At 38.0% G+C, this 22,395-nt stretch overlaps 1 protein-coding gene across 1 annotated transcript in view; it reads right to left on the bottom strand.

Moving 5' to 3' along the window:
* GABRA5 (gamma-aminobutyric acid type A receptor subunit alpha5) overlaps positions 1-6,747 on the bottom strand; it is an 85,260-nt gene extending 78,513 nt beyond the window's left edge. Inside the window, exons 1-3 of the mRNA XM_012760278.2 lie at positions 6,076-6,747; positions 4,632-4,691; positions 4,091-4,250 (exon numbers count right to left, since the gene is read on the bottom strand). Of these exons, the coding sequence (XP_012615732.1) occupies positions 4,091-4,176 (86 nt within the window). The 5' untranslated portion in view covers positions 4,177-4,250; positions 4,632-4,691; positions 6,076-6,747. The remainder of the gene's footprint in view (positions 1-4,090; positions 4,251-4,631; positions 4,692-6,075) is intronic.
* Between the last annotated feature and the right edge of the window lie 15,648 nt (positions 6,748-22,395).

Raw genomic sequence — 22,395 nt, 5'->3', positions numbered from 1 at the left:
AATTCACAAGAGACAACTTTCCATTTAAAAAGGCATTGTAAGTACCTGCATGATTCAGAGAGAATGTACTTTCTGCTCTACTTAAAAGAAGGGAACTGTCCTTGAGCGTGTGTATGAAAAGGACCTTCATGAAACTGGAGGTCCAGGTTGGCACACTTGTGTAGACAGATAAAGAATAACCTTATCTCTTCATGTTCTTAAACCACTTCTACAAGAACCTACTTTTAATTGCTGATTATAAAATATTGTTTTCCCGAGTCTATCTGAATGGCAGCTGCTATATAATAAAATTCTAACACATATTTTCTTCTTCAATCAATAAACCTCTAAAATATGTTTAAGGCAATAAAATAAATGGAATCAGAATTTACCTTATTATTGAGCTGATGATGCTCAAATTTAACTTGCAATTATCACTAGTCCATCATGTCTGATAAGGTATGATTTTTCTTAATGATGACAAATTAATTCCAGTTTAAATTTAACATTATAAATTCTGACATAACATTGATGCCGATAGTGTTTCTGTGCTAGTTTTTCTATACCACGTGCTTTTGGTTACCAGTTTCATTAAAATAATTATAATGTTTCAAATAATCTTATCTTTCCAAATGAGCCATAGCACAAAGCTGACTGTCAAATAAGGCCTCTGTTCTGTTGTATGCTTGACTCATCCTCTGTTCTATGATTTAAAACTAACAGGAGAATTATAAAGGCTATTAAACATGAGCTGCTGGTGACTCTAATCAAATTAACAGTATGATCAGAAAAAGGAGAAATAATACTCATATACTTTCAAAGGAATTTCACATTAATTATCTCATATAATACCCAAGTATATTTCACTTATCACAATCATAAATTTTCTGACTGCCAAAGCCACACACTTTTCACAAACACTGCATATCCACATAGTCTATGCACAAAACCTTACACATGTTCTTTTTCCTTCTTCTCCCGGGCCTGATTTCATATAGCACTTTTACCCTCTTGCCAGTTCTCTGGCCTCTTTCATGTATTTACAGGAGTCAGCATTTCCCTTGTCCTAGAATCATGTTCAAATTAGGACCTTGGGTGTTTCCCTTTCACCTTTCTTTTCAACCTGATCACAGAAACTCTTTCTTTGGGCGAGGGGAGGGGTAGACAGAGCTGACCCAAACTCTTTTTCTCCCCAGAGTATAGAAAACTCTTTCTAACCTGAAACAGTAAATACCTTTCTAAATTATGTCCCCCTCCTCTCTAGACTGGTTTAACCTAGAACTACCCTGCAAACCATATGTAGTCAAATAAAGGAGTCCAAGAAATATCCCCACAAAATGACATGGGAAGTTTACTGAGTAAGGAATCCCAGTGGTTAGTGGGTTTGTGAACTTCCCAAGGTAGCTGTTCATCCATCCCACCTCCCCCAGCTGGAAGATGTGGATAATGGTACTCAGCTCATTCAGTTGCTCCTAGGATTCACCTAAAACACATATCCTATGTTGGGATATCTAGTGTTTTCCAAGATTTTAAAGTCAAGCAGATATTATGAAAATTTCTTTGGGATTTGACAAAATTATTCTTCAGTACATTTAGATAATATGCAAGTGGGAGGAGCCTCAAATAAAAAGGGAAATAAACAGGGACTTGATGTCTTTTATGATGTGACTGTGGAAAAATATTCCCTGCTGGCCGGGGTGTGTGAAACTCAGCTTCCAGCTTTGCTAGACACCCCACTTCATCGAAAGGTCAAGAGTTAAAAGCAGTCAAACAACCTGATGTAAAATTCCACTTATGAAAACATCTCCTAATAGAAATAATCTTAAATGGTTAAAAAAGTTGTAAGCCAAATATGTTCACCATATCGAAATGAGAAATAATGTAAACATCACAAATTAAGGAAGTAGCTAAACAAGAAGGCATTCATGCACTGTAATAATATCCATCCATTTTAAAAGCACAAATTTTAAAGAGTTTGTGATAACAAAGCATTAGGTGCCAAAAAGCACAGTACAAAACTGAATGTGCAGTATAATCCTAACTATATAAAAATATGAATAGGAGCAAGGGGAATTAAGCACTCCACAATGTGAAGGATGACTACCTCTGTGTGGTGGAATTAAGGATATTTTCCTTCTTATATAGTTTTCTGTATCTCACATATTTTCTGCAGTTAGTAGGTAGTGTTTTATAATAGACTGTTGACCTTATGTCTAAATGAGTAAAATTGCTCCAACAGTTAATTTTCTGGAAAGATTGAAGGGTACTCTACCACTTAGTTGGTGTTAGCATCCAGAAACTAACAGTTACCCCTCTATTTTGTAGATGACCTCAGAAAGCTACAGAATTAAATAAGTAATAAAGTATAACTGCTTCTCGTGGCTAAACTCCTAATACACATTACTTCCTATTTAAGACTTGCATCTACCAGGGAGTGTAATAATTTCATGCCTATTCAATGCAAACTCACAATAATATATTTTGACCAAAATGTTATCACAAAAATTTGTGTTCCCAACCCTCGCATACTCCTCACCTCCAAAATATTACTAAATCTATGTAGTATATCAGTAAACAAACCAACTACTTAATGCATTGAGTGGCAAACTTGAAAATTCTATAATATTTCACTTATATATACACTTTTCATTTAGAGGAGTGCTATGGACACCACAGTTTATAGGATTTAACAGCTGGAGAGAACTTGGAAAGGAAAACCATTCACTTAACAGCTAAGGAAAGCAAGGGTATAGGAGGAGAGGTGTCCACTACAGATAAGCAAAGCAAGAGTGACATACAATACTGTTCTCCAAAGGAATACCAGGAATGGCTAAAAGGGCTGTGACATACCACACACCTGTGAAAACTAACATGGTTAGAATGCCACGCTGCTTGCTGCTTGGCTCATGGTGGTGAAGGACAGCCATCCTCCTTAGCTTAGCTCTGCTGGACAGAGTCCTAGCTAAGGGCTCAGGCCTGTGCCCAGGTAGACCTGGACTTCAGTCCCAGTGCTGTGTTTACTTGCAATGGCACCTGTGTAAGGTCTGAAGCCTCCTCTCTCTCTCTCTCTCTCTCTCTCTCTCTCTCTCTCTCTCTCTCTCTCTCTCTCTCTCTCTCCCTCTGCACAGATCTTGAATGGTCAGAAGAGCAGAAAATGTCCAGAGGACAAACAGAAAATGTCATGGCCCTGGAAGGATCCTCTTTACTTGGCAGATAGAAGGGGTCTCTACAGGCTATTGGAGAGCCACTGTATATTCTTAGCCCCTGATAATTTACATAAGTGCAACCTATGGAGACCACTTTTGTAAAACTAAGGTTTGGCAACTTTTGTCCTGACATTTAATTTCTTAATTATACTCCATCAACTTCAAGTTCCAATCCTTTGGATTAACTAGGAAAATTCTGGGGCAGGGGGGCAGGGGGAAGAAGAGGAATGTCAGCCCCCTAAGAACATTCATCTGGAATGCTGGCTATCATGAAAAAAAGTTGGAATTCACACATGGATACCAAAAGTCAAAATGAAAGAGGTTAATAGAAATCCTAATGCCATAACCTCATGGGTGTCTTTTGTATCTTCAGGCACCTGTAGTTATGGTCTCTGCGCCTGTGTTCAGAGGACCACAACTCCAGGCCCTTGGCTCGGGTCAGAGCAGTGAGTCCCTTTCAATGCCATGTAGCACAGACCTGGCTTTAAAGGCAAATTTAACCATATAAGGGAACTCAGAAGGGCAGTCAAATGTTGCACCCTGCCCAGTCTAACAAGCAGTGACTGGCCTTTATGCATGTGAACTTCTGAATCTCATTTTAACCTGAGTAGGAAGAAATACAACTGACTCTTATACTTCTCTCAGCTTCCATTTCTGAAAACACAATCGGCCTCTTTTCTCTGACTCACTTCAGAGACCCCATACTAGGAGCAGCCTTGTTCAGGGAGAAAGTCTGGGTCAAGGCAAGGACTCTTTGTTTATTTACAACAAACTGAAGGGCGTGGAACTGCAAAGGTGGTAAAAGAGGGCTTGCTGAATCTGAATTAATGTTCTGCTTTATAAGGTTTCTGAAAGGCACTAGTGCCCCTAATATTGTAAAAATAAAAGCACAGATGATAACTTACCCAAAGTGACTGGATAAGTTCATGGAAATACAAAAGAGAAGGAGGTTTTTGATCATGATAAAGCTAGAGAACATTCCATTGTCCATTCCCAATAAGAATAATAGCTGAAGCAGATGAATTTGTAAGAATAACTGTTCTTCTCTTCAACTTGGTCTTGAAGCTGAAAAGTACACAAAGTGGGAAAGCATATGAACAAGAATGTTTTTGTGTCACAGTTCCTGGAATCAAACCCTACTGCTACCAAAGAAATTAACACAGAAAGGGCATGTGGCTGTCCTCCCCCAGCACACCAGGTATCTCCTACTACCTTCATCAGGCAGTAAGTTACAGTGTAAAAAGAAGTTACAGGATGGCTTAACTTTCGCTTGTGTTCAGAGTGCAGAATCATTCTAATTTATGTTTTTCCATGTCTCAAATACTCTGTTTTACTTTTTAGCATGTTATCAAATGATCCATTGACCCAATTATTAAAATAAATGCTTGGAGTTATCTGCGCAACTGTATTTCGTATCTGTCAAATCCACAAGTGGAATAATTTTACCTTTCTGAAATATGTGCCACGCGTTCAAAGCCAGCAAGCTACTCCTTGTTCTGCAAGGTGCTGAGAGGAATTATGTAGAAAGAGGGGGAGAAAAAGCACATTTAAGAAGCAAGTCTTCTGCAGGATCACGATAATAATAAATGCTGCCTAGAAGAGAGAGTTGCCACTTTCTCGGCAGCCTGTCCCCCTGTCTAAATAAGTTAATAATCACTGCATTTGGGGAAGTCTCTCAATTCGGTGCTGGACAGTAATTTACGCATTTGAAATCCAGGCAGGCACCGTCACTGGGCTCAGCAACTAACCTTAGTGAAGGCACGTATTTCTCAATATGCGCATAACGCAAATAGGTGCTCACCACATACGAACACCGAGTATTCGAAAAGGAGCTTTTCCGGAGGACACCCTGCCCGCCACCCCCCTGCCCCGCAAACTCCGGTATTGGGAAGTACACAACAGGTACTTCCACCTCAAAAGCGAAGGCCCTCTGCAACTGCTGTCAAGAAGGGCTGCGTGCCATGTGGTGGTCGCCTGGGCGCGTCCTGGGGCTCGTCGCCGGACCCGGGCCAGAGCACAAGCAGCGAGCACGCGGCGCTGCATGCGGGAAATCCGGGCGGCGCCTCCTGTCGTCCCTCAGTCCTGAGTCAGGACCCCCCAAGGAGAAGCTGCACCCCCAAGGCCCCCCCAGACCACCGTGAAGGCTCGCCAGCGCCGCAGTGCTAGGGCAGGTGGGCGCGGGGCTGCACTGCGGAGCCGCAACCTCCGCCGCCCCGGCACCCCGCAGTCGGGCAGGGTCGGCCACCCTCCCGGTCCGCAGCGGCTCGCCGAGTGTCTCCCGCTCCCGGGCCCTCCCCGGCTCGCTCCCGGCCCCCACAGACCTCCCCAGCTCCTGCCCCGGGTCTGAGCCAGCGTCCCGCTGCGCAGCGCCTTCCTCCTCGGCTGGGAGCGCGCGGTGCAGCGGCGGCTCCTAGTCCACTGGCCTCGAGCAGCCCGCGCGACAAGCGCGCGACACCCCCGCGAGGCCCGCGCCCACCCCGCGAGCATCGCTGGGACGCCAAGCACCTCAGAGCCCTGAAGCTGACAGGGCCTTCCAGGTGGGCGATTTCGCCCTTCGGGCTCCCGCGACGGCTGGTGGCCTCTAGCACCCAATTCCTACACGCGGGGCCATAGGCGCTGTGCCTTGGCGTCCCGTCCCGCAGGGCTGCGCCTCCCAGGACCCCCCTGCCCTTCCGCGCGCGGCTTCGCCCCCGCAGTCGCCAGGGGAAAGTTTGCGCTCCGAGCTGCCCGCGGCGCCCCGCCCGCTCTCCACCTCTCCTCCCCGGCCATGCAGCCCGCTGCTCGGGCGCCCCGAGGAGAGAGGTGCGGGACGAGCCGGGTCCACCAGTCCTGTCGCCCCTGCTCGCATCTTCTTACCCCACTGCCCCGGCCCGGTACGCCCGGGGCTTACCCTGCGCGCCGGCCCCGGGAGGCGAGCCGTCGGCGAGGGTGCATCCTTTTCCTCTGCCTGCTCTCGCCCGGCTGCAGGCGCGGAAGGCCGGTGCGGCGTCACCGCCCCATGCTGCCAGCGCGAACTTCCCTGGTGCTCCTGGGCTGAGTGGCTCGGGCGCCCCGCGCTCCCGCCGCCGCCCTGCGGCTCCGCTGTGCGCCGCGCCCGGGACCGCGCGCTGCCCGCTGCAGATCCCCCCAGCGCCCCCGGCGCACTCGCGCGCTCGCCTCACCTCTCCAGAGCGCCACATGTCGTCCCCGGGCTGGAGGAACGGCCCTCTGCAGAGGCGCTCCGGTAGAGGCCGCCAGACTCTCACCAAATGCGCCCTCGGCCCGGCGCGGCTGAGGGGGAGGGCTCAGGGCCCGCGGCTTGGCCTGGTTTGGGATAGGCCATCTTTCTGCTGAAGTTTCTCGAAGGCCTTCAGAAACATGTTCGGGGCCTCCAGCGATAACCGCGAGAGCCCCTCTTTAGACCAGAGATGGAAAGGTCGTGTCAGCAGACAGCAGCCCGCGGTACCTGAGGCCGTCGCTCCCAGAGCTTTTCTAGGACCAGCCCGAGCACCTCCCTCACCCACCTGGGCCCTTCCTCAGTCCTCAGTGGCACCTCTGCCTATCCTCATCTCGTAGTCTGTTCAGAAAGAAACTGGTTTGTGAGCATCCTTTCCATCTAATTCATAAATAGTAATTCATTGCTACGGGAGGGAAAGCCGGAATAAAATTGGACTAGATTAGAATGAAACCCTAGCCAAATTGCAGCATACAACGTCTGGGGGGTTCCTAAGTTCCATTTCTTGATGTGGAGCCGCGGTGGCAGTAGGAAGGGGCCGGAGGCTATGGGGTCTGCGGATCTGAAAGCGGTTCTGGGGTTGAGGGGTGGGATCTCCCTGAGTAGAGCTTCTGGGGCCCCGACGTGGACATTTGGTGCCCTGCCTCCAGTTAGCCACAAACACACACACACACACACACACACACACACACACACACGGGGTTTTGTCACTGCGGTTATGTCGGTCTCTTGTCTGAATGGCAAGGTTCCTGACAGGTGAGGGTGGCACTAATGACAAGTAGGCAGAAACAGGGCCTCCTTCAAATAACACAAGCAAGATGGATGATAAAACAACACATTCCTTAATTTCAGGATTGCAGGGTCGTGTTTTCTCAGGAGATGGGTGCCTCTTGACTAGAATACCTCGTGAAAAATGTTCAAGGTATAAACATGAAAACATGATGAGGTTCGTTTATATCATGTTCCACACCTTTTGTGAAACTGTATTTTTTATAGTGTCTTTTAGCACAATAGTGAGAAAAGGCAAATTCCTATCTCTCCTCCAGAAAAGTTCTTTACCCTTCCATTATCTGAAACCCCTGTTTTCCAGTTATGTTTAACACAGTGTGTTCTGAATGTAAGTTACCTGCTGGTACTTTTGCACATTCCAAAATTTCTGAAATTTCCCCAAAATGAGAAATTGTAAATATATTCCAGAAACTGGACATAAATATATATTTATAAATGTGCAAATATACAGGAAGTATTACTCTGAGTATATATTTAGCCACAGTATACCTCTATTCAACTGATTTTCGTGGGATTTCATGGAATATAAATTAGATTAAAATGCTCATTTGAAAGGCTTTTCTAATTCTAAGATGGATAAATTGAACCATGCTTTTTTTCATTTTTCTAATTTCTCAAAAGATATATCACTATGGTGATGTTCCTTGTTGGTGAAAATCCTTAAAGTCAACTTAATATGATTTTATACTCAATATAATTTTCACCTATTAGGTGTTGGAATTCTGGGTTTAGAAATAGCAATGACAGATGCTCTTCATTCAGGATTAAGCAGCATAATGCAAATCAAAGATTTGGTAAATTTAAAGCTTATAGATTGTCACACTAAACCATTCAGTCTATTTCTGGAAAAAAAAGGATAAACAAGAGATTACTTTTGTATTAGTGAAAGTTATGGACATTGATTCTTAATAATGAATGAAATATCAACTGTAAGTGAATATGTTCTTTTGCTGCGTTATGTTTTAAATTTCCATGTTTTGGCCCAATGTGGTAGCTTATGCCTGTAGTTCCAGCTATTCTGGAGGCTGAGGTGGGAGAATCACCTGAAGCTGGGAGCTGGAGGTTACAGTGAGCTATGATGGCACCATTGTACTCCAACCTAGGTAACAGAGTGAGACTCTCTCTCAAAATAAAATAAAGTAAATTTCCCTTGTCTTTTGGTAAATTCTCTATCAGTTTCACATCAATGCATATTATCAAAGAGATGAAAATTATCTTAAGATCCATTTTCCTCCCTGTGATGAAATGGCATCCTACTGTAGTGTTTATGTAATGAATAACATCATGGCTTCATGGCAGATGGACTGACTATTTGAGGGGATAGGGCAATAATAAGGCCTATAAAGAACTGTATAGAAACTCACATTGCTGGAATATTTATTATCATTTCAATAATTTTTGTTTTAAAATAGAATTCAGTATTTGTCTTGAGAAATAATGAATAATCAGTTGAATTCCCATTTGTTTCATTAGAATTTTCCCTTTATTGAATGAAATTAAGCTAAGTAGTTATAATTCTGGAAAGCAGTAGAGGGCATCCCAGTTCCACCTAACCTCAGAGTTGGCCCAGTCTTTATAAGAATTTAATCTCCAGTGTGAGATCCTAAAATAGCTGCAATTGGGGAAGCTGGTGGTGGGTAGAACATATACCAGCAGAGCACCCTTCCTATACCCAAGTCAGGAACGGGGCCTGGGAACAGTGGCTGTATTTGTGTAGGTGGTTGTGATAGAGGGGGCTTGATCTTGTGGTGTTTATCTTTCTGTGCCTGGCTTATATCACTTAGCATAATGTCCTCTAATTTCACCCATGTTGTCATAAATGGTAGGATTTCCTTCTTTGTTAAGACTAAATAATGCTCCAGTGTGTGTGTGTGTGTGTGTGTGTGTGTGTGTGTGTGTGTGTGTGTGTGTGTATCACAGTTTCTTTATCCATTGATCCATTGACAGACATTCAGATTTTTTCCATACCTTGGTTATTGTGAAAAATGCTAAAATGAACATTGGAATGCAGGTATCTTGTCCAGATAGTGATTTTATTTCCTTTGGCTATACTCCTGGAAGTAGGATTGCTGAATCATGTGGTGTTTGCCAGGGGTGGTGGGGAGGTGGGGTGAGAAATGGGGAGATGTTGGTCAAAGGGTACAAAGTTTCAGTTATACAGGGTAAATAAATTCTGGAGATCTAATGTATACACACTGTGACTACAACTAACAATCCTGTATTATATACCTGAAATTTGCTAAGATGGTAGATCTTAAGTGTTCTCACCACACACACTAAAAATGAAGATGGACATTCCATGAGGTGATGGATGTGTGAATGGGTTTGGTTGGGGTGATTATTGCACAGTGCATACATATATCAAATCATCAAATTGAACACCTTACATACTAGAAGGTTTTACATAAATGAATGGATAAGTGAATATATCTAGATTTCCGGATATTTTTAAACAAAGAAAAACCACCACAGATTTAGCAACATTAGGCATACATTCCCATCCTCTTACCCCACCTCCACCCTACTTATTATACTTGGTATGGGGTCCTTGGAGGAACAGAGTCTATTCTTTTCTATACTGAGCCTTATTTATGTAACTTGGAAAATAGAGATAAAGTAAGGCTTTTAAAAAGTTTTTACATTTTTTTTGAATTTCACTTTATCTTCTTTATTGGCTTATTAATTATGTCTATTTTATTTTATTTTTTTTCACTTTTTATTTGTAAGTGACTGTAGGGTTTACAATAGACATCTTTCTTTAATTTACTACAGTTGACCTTTAAATAATATGGTACAATTTCATGTACAGTACAGTATAGAAAACTTACAATAGTATACTTCTGTTTTTCTTTCCTGTCCTATTTGGTGTGGTTGTCACACATATTACTTCTACATTCAGTCAATTATCTTTTACTTTAATAATCAATTATTTCTTTAAATAGATTTTCAAATGAGGAAAAATTTCCATTGGGTATCATTTTAATTCTGCTTGTAGGAAATCCTTTGTTATTTCTTATAGCACAGGTCTTCTGCGATGAATTCTGTAAACTTTTGTTTCTCTGAAAAATTTTTTATTTCATCTTCCATTTTGAAAAATACTTTTTTATCAGTGTAGAATTCTGGACCTACAGACATTTTTGTATGTACAGATGGTTGTCCACTTATGATGGTTCAACTTAACAATATTTTGACTTAACCATAGCGTGAAAGTGATGTGTGTTGAGTAGAAACTATACTTTGAGTACCTGTACAAACATTGTGTTTTTCACTTTCAGTATAGTGTTTAATATATTTCATGAAATATTCAAAACGTTATTATAGAATATGCTTTGTGTTAGATGGTTTTGCCCAACTGCAGGCTAATATAATTGTTCTGAACATCTTTAAGGTAAGCTACACTTACCTACTGATGTTCAGGAGGTTAGGTGCATTAAATACATGTTTGGCTTATGATAGTTCTGACTTTTGCTGGGTTTATTGGGACATAACCTCATCCATGTCAAGAAGCATATACAATCATGCACCATATAAAGACATCTAGGACAATGACAAACCACGTATACCATGGTATTCCCTAAGATTATAGCCAATCTGAAAAATTCATGTTGTCTAGTGACATCTTAGCCATCCTAATATCTTATTGTAATTACTTTTTAGAAAATAAATTTAGTGTAGCCTAAGCATATAGTGTTTATAAAATCTACAGTAATGCATGGTAATGTCCTAGGCCTTCATATTTACTCACCACTCACTTGCTGTCTCACCAGAGCAACTTTGAATCCTGCAAGCTCCATTCATGGTAAGAGCCTTATATAGGTGTACCATTTTTTATCTTTAACATCATATTTTTATTGTACTCTTTTATTTTTAGATATACAAATACTCACTATCATGTTATAATTGCCTATGTATTTAGTATAACATGCTGTACAGGTTTGTAGTTTAGGCACAATGGCTATACCATGTAGCCCTAGGTGTGTAGTAGACTCTACTATCTAGATTTGTGTAAATATACTCTACTACGTTGGCATAATGATGAAGTAATCTAATGATACATTTCTCAGAACATGTCACCATCATTAAGATTACTTTAAAGCTCTGTTCCACTGCCTTCTGGCTTGTATTTTTCTAACAATTTTTTCTAACAAAAGTCTGCTGTCATTCCTCTTTTTATTTCTCTGTACATACTATGTCTCCTCCCACCCCAGGTCTGATTTTCAGATTTTCCCCTTATTACTGATTTTTAGTATTTCAATTAGAATTTGACTTGGTGTATTTTTCTGTCATTCTTTCTCTTTTTTTTTCATATTCTGTTTTGGACTTCTTCGAGCCTTAGATATGCCAGCTTATAGTTTTCATCAAACCTGGAACCTTTTTACCCTTTATTTCTGTAAATAATTTTTTCTTCCTCTTCCACTTCTACTTTCTAGTGTTCCCATAGGTCACTAAAGTTTTGGTCAATTTTATTTTTTCTGTGTGCTTCTTTTTAGATATATTTTATTTCTACGTCACCAAGTTTGCTGAAATTTTTTTACAGTGTCTGGACTGCTGTTGATCCTAGTATTTTTGACTTCAGGAATTACAATTTTCATTTCTGGAAGTTCCATTTTTTTCTTTATATCTTTCATGATTCTCATTATCATTTTCATATTTTAATTTAAATCTGAGAGCATATTTGTAATTGCTATTTTAAATTCCTTGCCTGTTGACTGCATCATTTTCTGGTTTCATTTATGTTGACTGCTTTGACTTATTTTTCTTCTGATTATGGGTCACATTTTTCTGCTTCTTGTCATGTCTACTAATTTTTTGATATTGGATGTTGCACATTGTTACTTTCTTATTGTTGAGTGTCCAAATTTGGCTGTCCTCCTCCAAAGAGTGTTGTACTTTATGCTGGCAGGAATTTAGATTACTTGAAGATCAATTTGGTCTTTTTTGAGGTTTGTTTTTAAGCTTTGTGATAGAAGGTTTATAGTAGCTTTATTCTAGAGTTAGTTTAGCTCACTACTAAGTCATGTCCCCTTTGGTGCCTCCATTGAATACCCCAGGTGTTCAACAAGGACTGTCCACTTGAAAGTCTTCCAGCAGTGGGAGCTCTGGGAGCCACTCAGTTACAGCTCCCTGATTACTCTTCATCCAGCCTTATGGAATTCCCTTCAATGAATGTTTAACTTTTTATTCATGAACGCTCTCAGGGAGTCTGCTGTGCCTTGCCTGAGACCCAACTTCGTAGGGGTGAATCTTGGGCTCTCTTTTTCTTCTCTCAGGAATCATAGTTCTACAAACTGTTGTACGGTAGTTGAAAGCAGTTGTATAATGTATCTTATCCAGTTTCAAGGTGTTTATTGAGGGAGGATCAAGTCTAGTCACAATTACTTCATCATGACTGCATATTGTGAATTTTACAAGTGTGTTTAATAGTTTTTAGTTGTCTTCCTCCATGGGCTTTCTACAAAAAAGAAATTTGAAAACCGTTGTCTCCCCAGCCATAGTTATTCATTATTTTATTTACTTTTGATAATTAGAAAATTCAGCTAGATTTGCTTTAGGTTTGACTCTTTTTTATACCCATATTTTCAGTGACCTGAAACTCAAGAAATTCAGGTTATCCTTTATTTCAAAAAAGATTTCTTTCTTTCATGGAAGATTTGAGATCTAATTCTTTATTTTTTTCTTTAGAAAAAAGCATTACTGATGTATGTATTTGATCTCTTTTTGTCTTCTCTCATACTTATAATCAACTCTGTAGCCAGTTATATATCTCAGTACATTTTTTACTTTTAAACATTATTTTCTCACACATATATCTCTATTTCTTCAATGTCTGTGATGTACTTTTATGCATTTTTTTTACAATACAAAACCTGAAAAATAAATAGGGTAAATGTAAGTCATGAAACATAATAAAACAATAAAAATAAAGTTAATGAACCATCTAAGTAGCTTCAGAAATAATACATTACCAGTGATATTAATCTTACCTCTATGATCCTACCCAAAACATCTACTCTATCTACCCACCCAACCGCCAATGCTTTTTAAATTTGTTACTCAAAATTGACCAGCTATTAATTTCTTTTCTAGTTTTTCCACATAAAAACAATATATTATAAAACATAGTATAGTAGATACAATAAAATTCTGTATAAAGACTTCTGTGGTTTTTAAAATCAATATTATTTACAGGGTTTATTCATGCTATTTTGTGAACAAATCATTTTCCTTGCTAAACAACATTCTATTTCATGAATTAAATTATTACCACTTATTTGTATTATTCTCTAATGATAGTCATTTAGGTTGCTTCCAATATTTTGCTATTATGAAAAATGCTACTATTAACATCCTTGTATAGCATCCTGGTCACATGAGTAAGAGTTTCCACAGGGCAGCATTTCTCAGAATTTTTGGTCTTAGAACCTCATTGCACTCTTAAAAATCATTTTAGACTCCAGTATTGTTTTGCTTATGTGCATTGTAGCTATCACATTTAAACACATTGGAAATTAAAATTGGGATTTAAAAATGTTTATAATTATTTATTTAAAAATGACCAGTTACATGTTAACATAACTAATGTTTTTTTATTAAAATAGCTACATATTGAAAAATTTTAGTGAGATGAGTGGTATTGTTTTGTATTCTTGCAAATCTTTTTCATAAAAGAAGCCCTCCCCATAGAAGAGAGCTAGATTCTCATGTCTTCTCCTGTATTCAATATGTTACAATGTCTTCTTTCAGTTGAAGTATTAAAAAATAATCTAAAAGAAAAAAATACCACTTCCTTACTCCATCCCTTTATTTTGCATCCTTTTATGTCATTTGAATTTTTATTATGAGCCTGTGTTGTTTTCACAATATAAATATTAAGGGAAATTAAATATTAAAAGGAAAATTATTTGGGTAATTTAAAATACAATTGGAAATAAAATGCTCAGTATGCACTATCGAATATAAATGGAACCAATTGAAAGACACTTCAGAAAGACACTTCAGAAAAATATTTAACTGTTTAACATAAGAGAATACTTTTTTAATAATTGAAATTGTCTAATGATTAAAAAAAATCTAGTTTCAGACAAATATGTAGTTGGAAAAAGAGAGAGATTTTAATAAGCTTTTTAGGTAAGTGTCAATATTCTTGCATAATAACCCAAAGTCCACCACCACTGGTAGTTGATTTTCCCCCAGATTTACTGAGATATAATTGACAAAGAAAAATTACACATATTTAAGGTGTACAATGTAAAGTCTTGATATAAATATACAGTGTGAAATAAGTACCACAATCAAGTTAATTGGCATGTCCATCACCTCACGTAGTTACCTCTGTGTGTGGTGAGAACATTTAAGATATACTATCTTAGCAAATAACTGATAGTTTCTTAAGTGCTAGTTGCAATGTGGAATCTAATACTATATCAATAAGCTTTTCATGCTTTTTGATGCTAAAAAACTATTGGTCAATTCAACACACATTGATGATAAAAATGCTTAGCATAGTAAGAATAGAGGCAAACTTCCTCAACTTGATAAAGAGCAACCAAAATAAAAACCTACAGCTAATATCATACTTAATGATAAAAGACTGAGTGCTTTCCCCCTAAGATCAGGTATCAGGCAAGGTATCTCAGGTATCAGGTATCTCACCACTGTGTTCAACATAAACATAGTACCAGAAGGCACAGAGAAAGTAGCAAGGAAAGAAAAGTAAATAAAAGATATACAAATTGGAAACGAAGAAATAAATCTGTCCTTATGTGCAGATGACATGGTTGTCAACATTGAAAATCTCAAGGAATCTCAAAAATATTCAAGAAAAAGTAAAAGCAAAAAAGGGATTCAGCAAGGTATTTCTAAATGCTAGCAATGAACATGTGGGGACCAAAACTAAGAACAGAGTATCATTTACAACTACTTAATGTAAATGAAACACACATGTAAAACTCTAACAAACTTGTATAGGACCTATATGCTGCAAACTACAAAACATTAGTGAAACAAAAAAGAGCTAGACAAATGGAGACATATATTGTGCTCATGCATTGGAAGATTCAATATTGTAAAGATGTCAAATCTTCTCAAATTGATCTGCAGGTTTAGTGCAATTTCTATCAAAATACCAGCAAGGTTTTTTGTAGTCATGGAGAAACATTCTAAAATTTGTATGGAAAAGTAGAAACATAAGAATAGCTAAAATAATTTTGAGAAAGAAATAAAATGGAAAGAATTACACTACACAGTTTTATTGTATAGCTAGAGTAATCAAGACGGTGTGGTCTTGGTCGAAAGATAGACACATAGATAAATAGAACAGAGTACAGAATGCAGAAATAGATCCGTGCATGTGTGACCAATTTTTTTTTTTTCACAAAGAAACAAAAGCAGTTCAATGGAGGAAGAACAGTCTTGTCAACAAATAAAGCCAGAGCAATTGGAAATTCAAAAGCAAAACAAGGAACCACAAACTAAACCTTACCCTATATACACAAATTACTCAAAATGGATCATGCTCTTAAATTTGAAACAAAACCCTATAAAACTTTTCAAGGAAAATATATGAGAAAATCTTTGGGACCTAGGCAAAGGATTCTTAAATATGACATAATAAACATGATTCATAAAAGAAAACATGATCAATTTGACTTCATCATATTTTAAAACTTTTGTTGTGTGAAAGATTCTGTTAAGAGAATGACAAGGACAAGGTAGGAAATAGGAGAAGATATTTGCAAACTATGTTTTAAAGTGGTCTTATATCTATTAATAGAATATATAAAGGACTCTCAAAAACCAACAGTGATAAAACAACCAATCCAAATGGAAAATGGGCAAAAGATATAAAGAGATATTTCAACAAAGAGGATATGCAGATGGCAAATAAGCACATGAAAATGTGCACAAAGTCATTAGATGTTAGGGAAATTAAAACTATAATGAGATATCACTACATACCTGTCAGAACAGCTAAAACTTAAAAAAATATAGCAGCAATATTAAAGGCTGGTGAGGATGCAAAGCAATTGGATTTCTTATAGATTGCTGGTGGGAATGAACAGCCTCTTCAGAAAAGAGTTTGGCAGTTTGATCTTATAAACTTATGCTATACAGCCCAAGAATTACACTCTTGGGTCTTTATCCCAGAGAAATGAAGACTTTTATCCATGCAAAAACTTGCACAGGAATGTCCATAGTAGCTTTATTTGTAATAGCCAAAATTGGAAACAACTTTGGTACATTTTACCATAGAATACTGCTCATCAATAAAAAAGAATGAAGCATGCCACCTATGAACAAAGACAGACAGTTTCATTTCCTCCTTCACAGTCTGCATACCTTTTATTTCCTTTTTTTTTTTTTTTGGTCATATTGCACTAGCTGAGACTTTCAGTAAGATATTAAATAGAGGTGGTGAAAGAAGGAAGAAAGTACCTTCTCATTGTTCTCAGTCTTAACCCTGGTATTTTTTAATTGATCAGTTTAGAACATGAGTCAGTAAGCCATAGGCTATGGTCGAAATCCGGTCTACTGCTTAGTTTAATGAGCAAAGTTTTATTGGAAGACTGTCATTCATTTATATATTGTGCATGGATGCTTTCTTGCTGCAGTGGCAAAGTTGAGTAATTGTGATAGAAACCAGTTGGTCTGCAAAGCCTAAAATACAGTCTAGTTCTTTAAAGAAAAAATTTCTAACCCTTGGTTTATACCATTTGCAGTGATAATGATTAATTATACATTTGAATTCTTGTTTATACTTTCATCTTATTTAGTGTTTTTACTTGTTCTGTCCTGTTTTTCTTCTTCCTTTTTTATCTTTTTTCCTTCTTCCATTGATTTTTCCTCTAATGATTTGAAGAATTTTTCTCTTCTCAAGTGTTTTTCCATTTAAATTTTAACAGTGTAAAATTAATCAAGATTCAACCTTCTGATTAACTCAAGTGCTTTGTGAAATGTGCACTGCTATCTCCCCACTGGACATGCAAGCCATCTGTATTCATTATTAAGTCTCCTTTTTAATAACACCATAGATTAGACCCTATTATTACTATAATTTTTATACAGAAAAAAAAATTTAACTTTTTTCTTTCCTTTTTTTTTTTTTTTTTTTTTTACTATTTTTGCCTGTCAAATCTTTTTCTTCTAGTCTTTTTAATTCCTTTCCTCCTGTGAAATTCACTGTTTTGATTTCCATACTATATGTCTGCTGGATAGATGACTTTGGTTTTTGTGTTTTTGTGTCTTGGGATTTTTTTTTCAATCTGGAAAATGTCTTGGTTTCTCACTCATTGTTGAAAGTTAGTTTTAATACTGGTATAATTCTACCATGGCAGCTGTTGTCTCTCTGCACTTTGAAGATAGTTTTCCATGGAAATATTTCTTGTATTATTGCTCTTTTGAAAAATTTGCTGTTCTTCCTTTTTATAAGGAGTATAACTTTCTCTCTGTTGTCTTTTAGTGTTCTCCTTATCTCTCTTTTTCTCTCTTCTTTAGTGTTGTTCAAGTATATTCAATGTGTCTAAGTATGTGTTTTTAGGGTTTTTTTTCCCTATGGGGAATGTATTGTGTGCTTTTATTAATCTGTGATTTTGTGTTTTTAAAGAAGTTTTAAAAAAATGTGTGCCTCTCCCTTGTTCTACTTGCTTTCTCATTGCAGATTATTAATGAGCTATCATTAGGACTTTTCACTCTGTCATCCATATTTCTTAACCTTGCATATTTTTCAACTTGCTCTTCTGTGCTATGGTGCTTTTTGTTTGCCAGTTTGTTAACTTTCCCTCATGTTGTCTCATTTATTTAAGCTATGGATAAGAATTTAGTCTTAATGAAGGCATTTATTTTCTAAAAGTTTTATTTGGTTTATGTGTTAAATCTGCCTTGTCATTTGACAGTCTCTTGTTCCTTGCTGACTTATTATTCTATAATTTGTTTACAGATATTCCCACAACATTTTTGTGTTTATTGTAATGCCTGCATGGTTATTTTATATTGATGTCTGAACATTCTAATGCTGAAGTCCTTGTGGGTCTAATTTGTTTTTCCCAATGACTGCTTCTCTCATGATGTCTTATTTCTTGGTGTTGGGTAATTGTGTATTTATGTATGTAAACTCCACAGGCTATAACTGGGGTATTTTTCTCCAGTGAGGACTTGCTTTTTGTTTCTACTTGTGTTGTGTTTACCAGGCTGGGTTTACATTAATCTAATTTTTTCTTGTGTTTTCGTATTTTCTTTCTGACCAAGAGGGTGGTATAAGGTTGATTTCCAAATTCCAAGGCAGTTCTTTGGCCTCATATATCCATGATAAAATCTTCTCTTTCTCCTCCTCCTCCTTTTTCCTTTTGTTCTTCTCCAGAATACACAGAAGAAACAATTTCCCCAAACCTTTCCTCTGCTGGAAAACAATATTTAAAAAAATATATTTTTAATTATTACATATACATAATAGTTGTATATGTTTATAGGGTACATGTGATGTTTTGATACAGACAAACAATGTGTATTAATCAAATCAGGGTAACTGGGGTATCCATCACCTCAAGTGTTTATCATTTCTTTGTGTTAGAAACATTCAAATTCTACTCTTCTAGTTATTTTAAAGTATACCCTCATTTATTGTTGAATATAGTCACTTTGTTGTGCTATTGAATAGTGTTCATTCTATCTAACTCTATTTTTGGACCCATTAACCATCCCCGCTTTATCCCCTGCTCCCCACTGTCCTTGCCAGCCTTTGGACCATCATTCTACTCTGTGTCTCCATGAGATTAATTATTTTAATATTTAGCTCCCACATATATGTGAGAACATGCAAGATTTACCTTTCTGTGCTTGGCTTATTTCAATTAACATAATGTTTTCCAGTTCCATCCATGTTGTTGCAAATGGCAGAATTTCATTCTTTTCTATGGCTATATAATACATATTCAATTGTGTATGTGTACCAAAATTTCTTTATCCATTCATCCATTGACAGACACTTAGGTTGATTCCAAATCTTGGCTATTATTAATAGTGCTTCAATAAACATGGGAGTGCATATATCTTTTCGATAACATACTTCCTTTCTTTTGGATATATACCCAGCAGTGGGATTGCTGGGTCATATGGTAGTTCTATTTTTAGTTTTCTGAGGAACCTCCATAGTGTTCTCCATAGTGGTTGCACTAATTTACATTCCCTCCAGCAGTGTACACATCCTCACCAGAATTCATCATTGCCTGTCTTTTTGATAAAAGCCATTTTAACTGGAGCAAGATGATATCTCATTATAGTTTGTAATTTGCATTTCTCTGATGACTAATGATGTTGAGCATTTTTTCATATAACTGTTGGCTATTTGTATGTCATCTTTTGAGAAATGTCTTCAGATCTTTAGCCCATTTTTAAATTGATTATCTGATTTTTTCCTATATTCTGGTTATTAACCCCTTGCCAGGTGAGTAGTTTGCAAATATTTTTTTCCATTCTGTGGGTTGTCTCTTCACTTTGTTGATTGTTTTCTTTGCTGTCCAGAAGCTCTATAGCTTGATGTGATCCCATTTGTCCAATTTTGCTTTGGCTGCCTGTGCTTTGGGGGTATTACTCAAGAAGTCCTTGCCCAGACCAATGTCCTGAAGTGTTTCCTGAATGTTTTCTTTTAATAGTTTCATAGTTTCAGGTCTTAGATTTAAGACTTTAATCCATTTTGATATAAATTTTGTATATAGCAAGAGATAAGGGTCTAGTTTTATTCTTTTGCATATGGATATCCAGTGTGGAAAGCAACTTTTTATCTGGCCCTCCCCTTTACTAAGTCTGTAGGAGTTTACATGTTCTGATCCAATTTAGAAATATCAGGTTGAGCCCCTACTTTCCTTGGGCCCAGTGCATAGTCTTCCATTTCTCCAAGGTAACTATTGAGTTCTTTCAGCTCACTGTTTCCTTTAGTATTCACTCTTGGGAAAATTTCACTTACCTTCTGACATGCACATCACCACATAGAATAGGTTCGCATTAATTTATCCTTGATTTACTTTCATTGTGCAGGTAGCCATTTAGACGATCCAGTTACACTTCCGGAAATAGAATTCTCTAGTCTAGTTTTATACCTCTTCATATGTGGCTTATATTTAGAAGTGTTTTAATTTTTCTCTTTATGTGGTTATAAGATTAACAAAGGCAAATAATTGACCTTTAATAAGTGCATCAGTATTTAAATGGTATCTGTATTTGTCAATGCTCTGCAGAGAGACAGAACCAATAAGATATATAGAGATATATAGAAAGAGATTTCTCATGAGGGTCACACCATTACGGAGGCTGAGAAGACTCCAGATGTGCTGTCTGTAAACTGGAGCCCCAGGAAAGCCTGTGGTAGAGCTCCAGTCCGCACCTGAGGGTCTGAGAGCCAGAGGAACCAATGTGAGGTCCCAGTGTGAGTCCAAAGACCTGAGAACCAGGAATGCCAATGTCTGAGGACAGGAGAAGATGGATGGCCCTGCTCCAGAACAGAGTGAATTCCTCCTTTGTCTACCTTTTTGTTCTCTTTGAGCCCTGGAGAGAGTGGATCATGCCCATCTACACTGGTGAGGGCAGTCTTATTTCCTCAGCTTACCAATTCAAATGCTAATCTCTTTCAGAAACATCCTCGCAGACATCCCCAGAAATAATGTTTTACCAGCGGTCTGGGCAGCCCAGTTAAATGGCAAATAAAATAACCAGCACAATATCCAAATGGGAAGTAAGGACATGATATGGTGCTCTGTGTCATTAGTCCCCTGGGAACTACACATTAAACCACAGTGAGGGACTGCTCTGTATTCATGAGAACGGCTTCAAATAAAAACACTGGCAATTCCAAGCATTGGCAAAGATGTGGAGCAACTGGAATTCGTGTATACTGATGGGCATATAAATTAATGTAACCACTTTGGAAAGTTGCTTAACATTATTATCCCTAAAATTATTCCATATACACTATGAAGCAATACTTTCATACTAGGTAAATAACATAAATGAATGCACATGTACCCCAAAGGATAGGTACAATAATATTTTTAACAGGATTATAGCCTAAATCTGGAAACAACTCAAGTAGCCATTGAGTATGGCTAAATAAATTATGGTATATTCATACAATCCAAGACCATGCAGCAGCAAAAATCAATGAATGACCATTCCATGTAGCAACATGCAAAAATCTCCTAAATAAATGCCAGGCACAAAAGAATATTTATTGTGCAATACCATTGATACAAAGTTCAAAAACAGGCAAAAGTAATATACAATTTTAGAAGTCACCAGAGTGGTTTCCTTTTGGGAGAAGGGAAGATTAGTGATTGAGAAGAGACACATGAAGACCTTGGCAGGCTGGCAGAATTTGATTTCTCTGTCTGGGTGGTGGTTACTTGCCCTTTTCATGTGATGATGTCATCATCCTGTACATTTATCATTTGTGTGCTTTTCTTTTTTGTGACTATACATCTGTGTGGACATTTAAAAATTATTTAACACTCAAATATTTGAGTTTTGGAAGGGTATTCTTTTACTTTTATGAATGTCTATTTTGTTGAATTTTCTTCAGCATGTACCCATTGTATTACAGAGGTTGGTTCTGGAAGTCACTTTTACTTCTTAATTATCCAGTGGATTTTTGCAATTAAACTTTTTAAAATCAAATAAATACAAAAAGTATCAGAAAGATATTGGTGAAAGATAGACTCGTTAAAACCTTTGGCTCAGGAAGGCTGTTTGGGCAGATCTCTGCTATGTCTGTGCATGGACCTGATTCGTAATCACCATCCTATTCAGATTGGACCTGTCGCCTTTTCCTTCTCAGATCTCTGTAACTTTTTTGATGCCTCCACCTTGTGATGCAAACCTAGCAGACTTAGGTTTCAGAGCACAGATTTGCCATGGGGACTCCAGATCTGTTCCTGCAGGAGCCTGGACTAGAGGGTAGTAGAGGAGGGAAGAATTTGGAAGCTATCGTGACAGGTACCTGCCGTGGGGCAAGTAGTTTGAACCTCTTAAGCTTTGGTTTACTTGCTTTGTTAAGTTGGATTAATTATATTTCAGCCTGTGGTGCTTGTAAGGATTAAATGCATTCGTGTCTGATACAAACACCAGATAAATCCTTGCCTTTCCCTTTTGATAATTGAGGTTTAAATTTTGATTATGAAAGAAGACAGTTTGTATTAGAACACAATACAAATTTGTGTTTCC

This window comes from Microcebus murinus, chromosome 7, assembly GCF_040939455.1.
Source record: "Microcebus murinus isolate Inina chromosome 7, M.murinus_Inina_mat1.0, whole genome shotgun sequence".
NCBI lineage: Eukaryota > Metazoa > Chordata > Mammalia > Primates > Cheirogaleidae > Microcebus > Microcebus murinus.
This window is presented reverse-complemented; position numbering and strand designations above follow the sequence as displayed.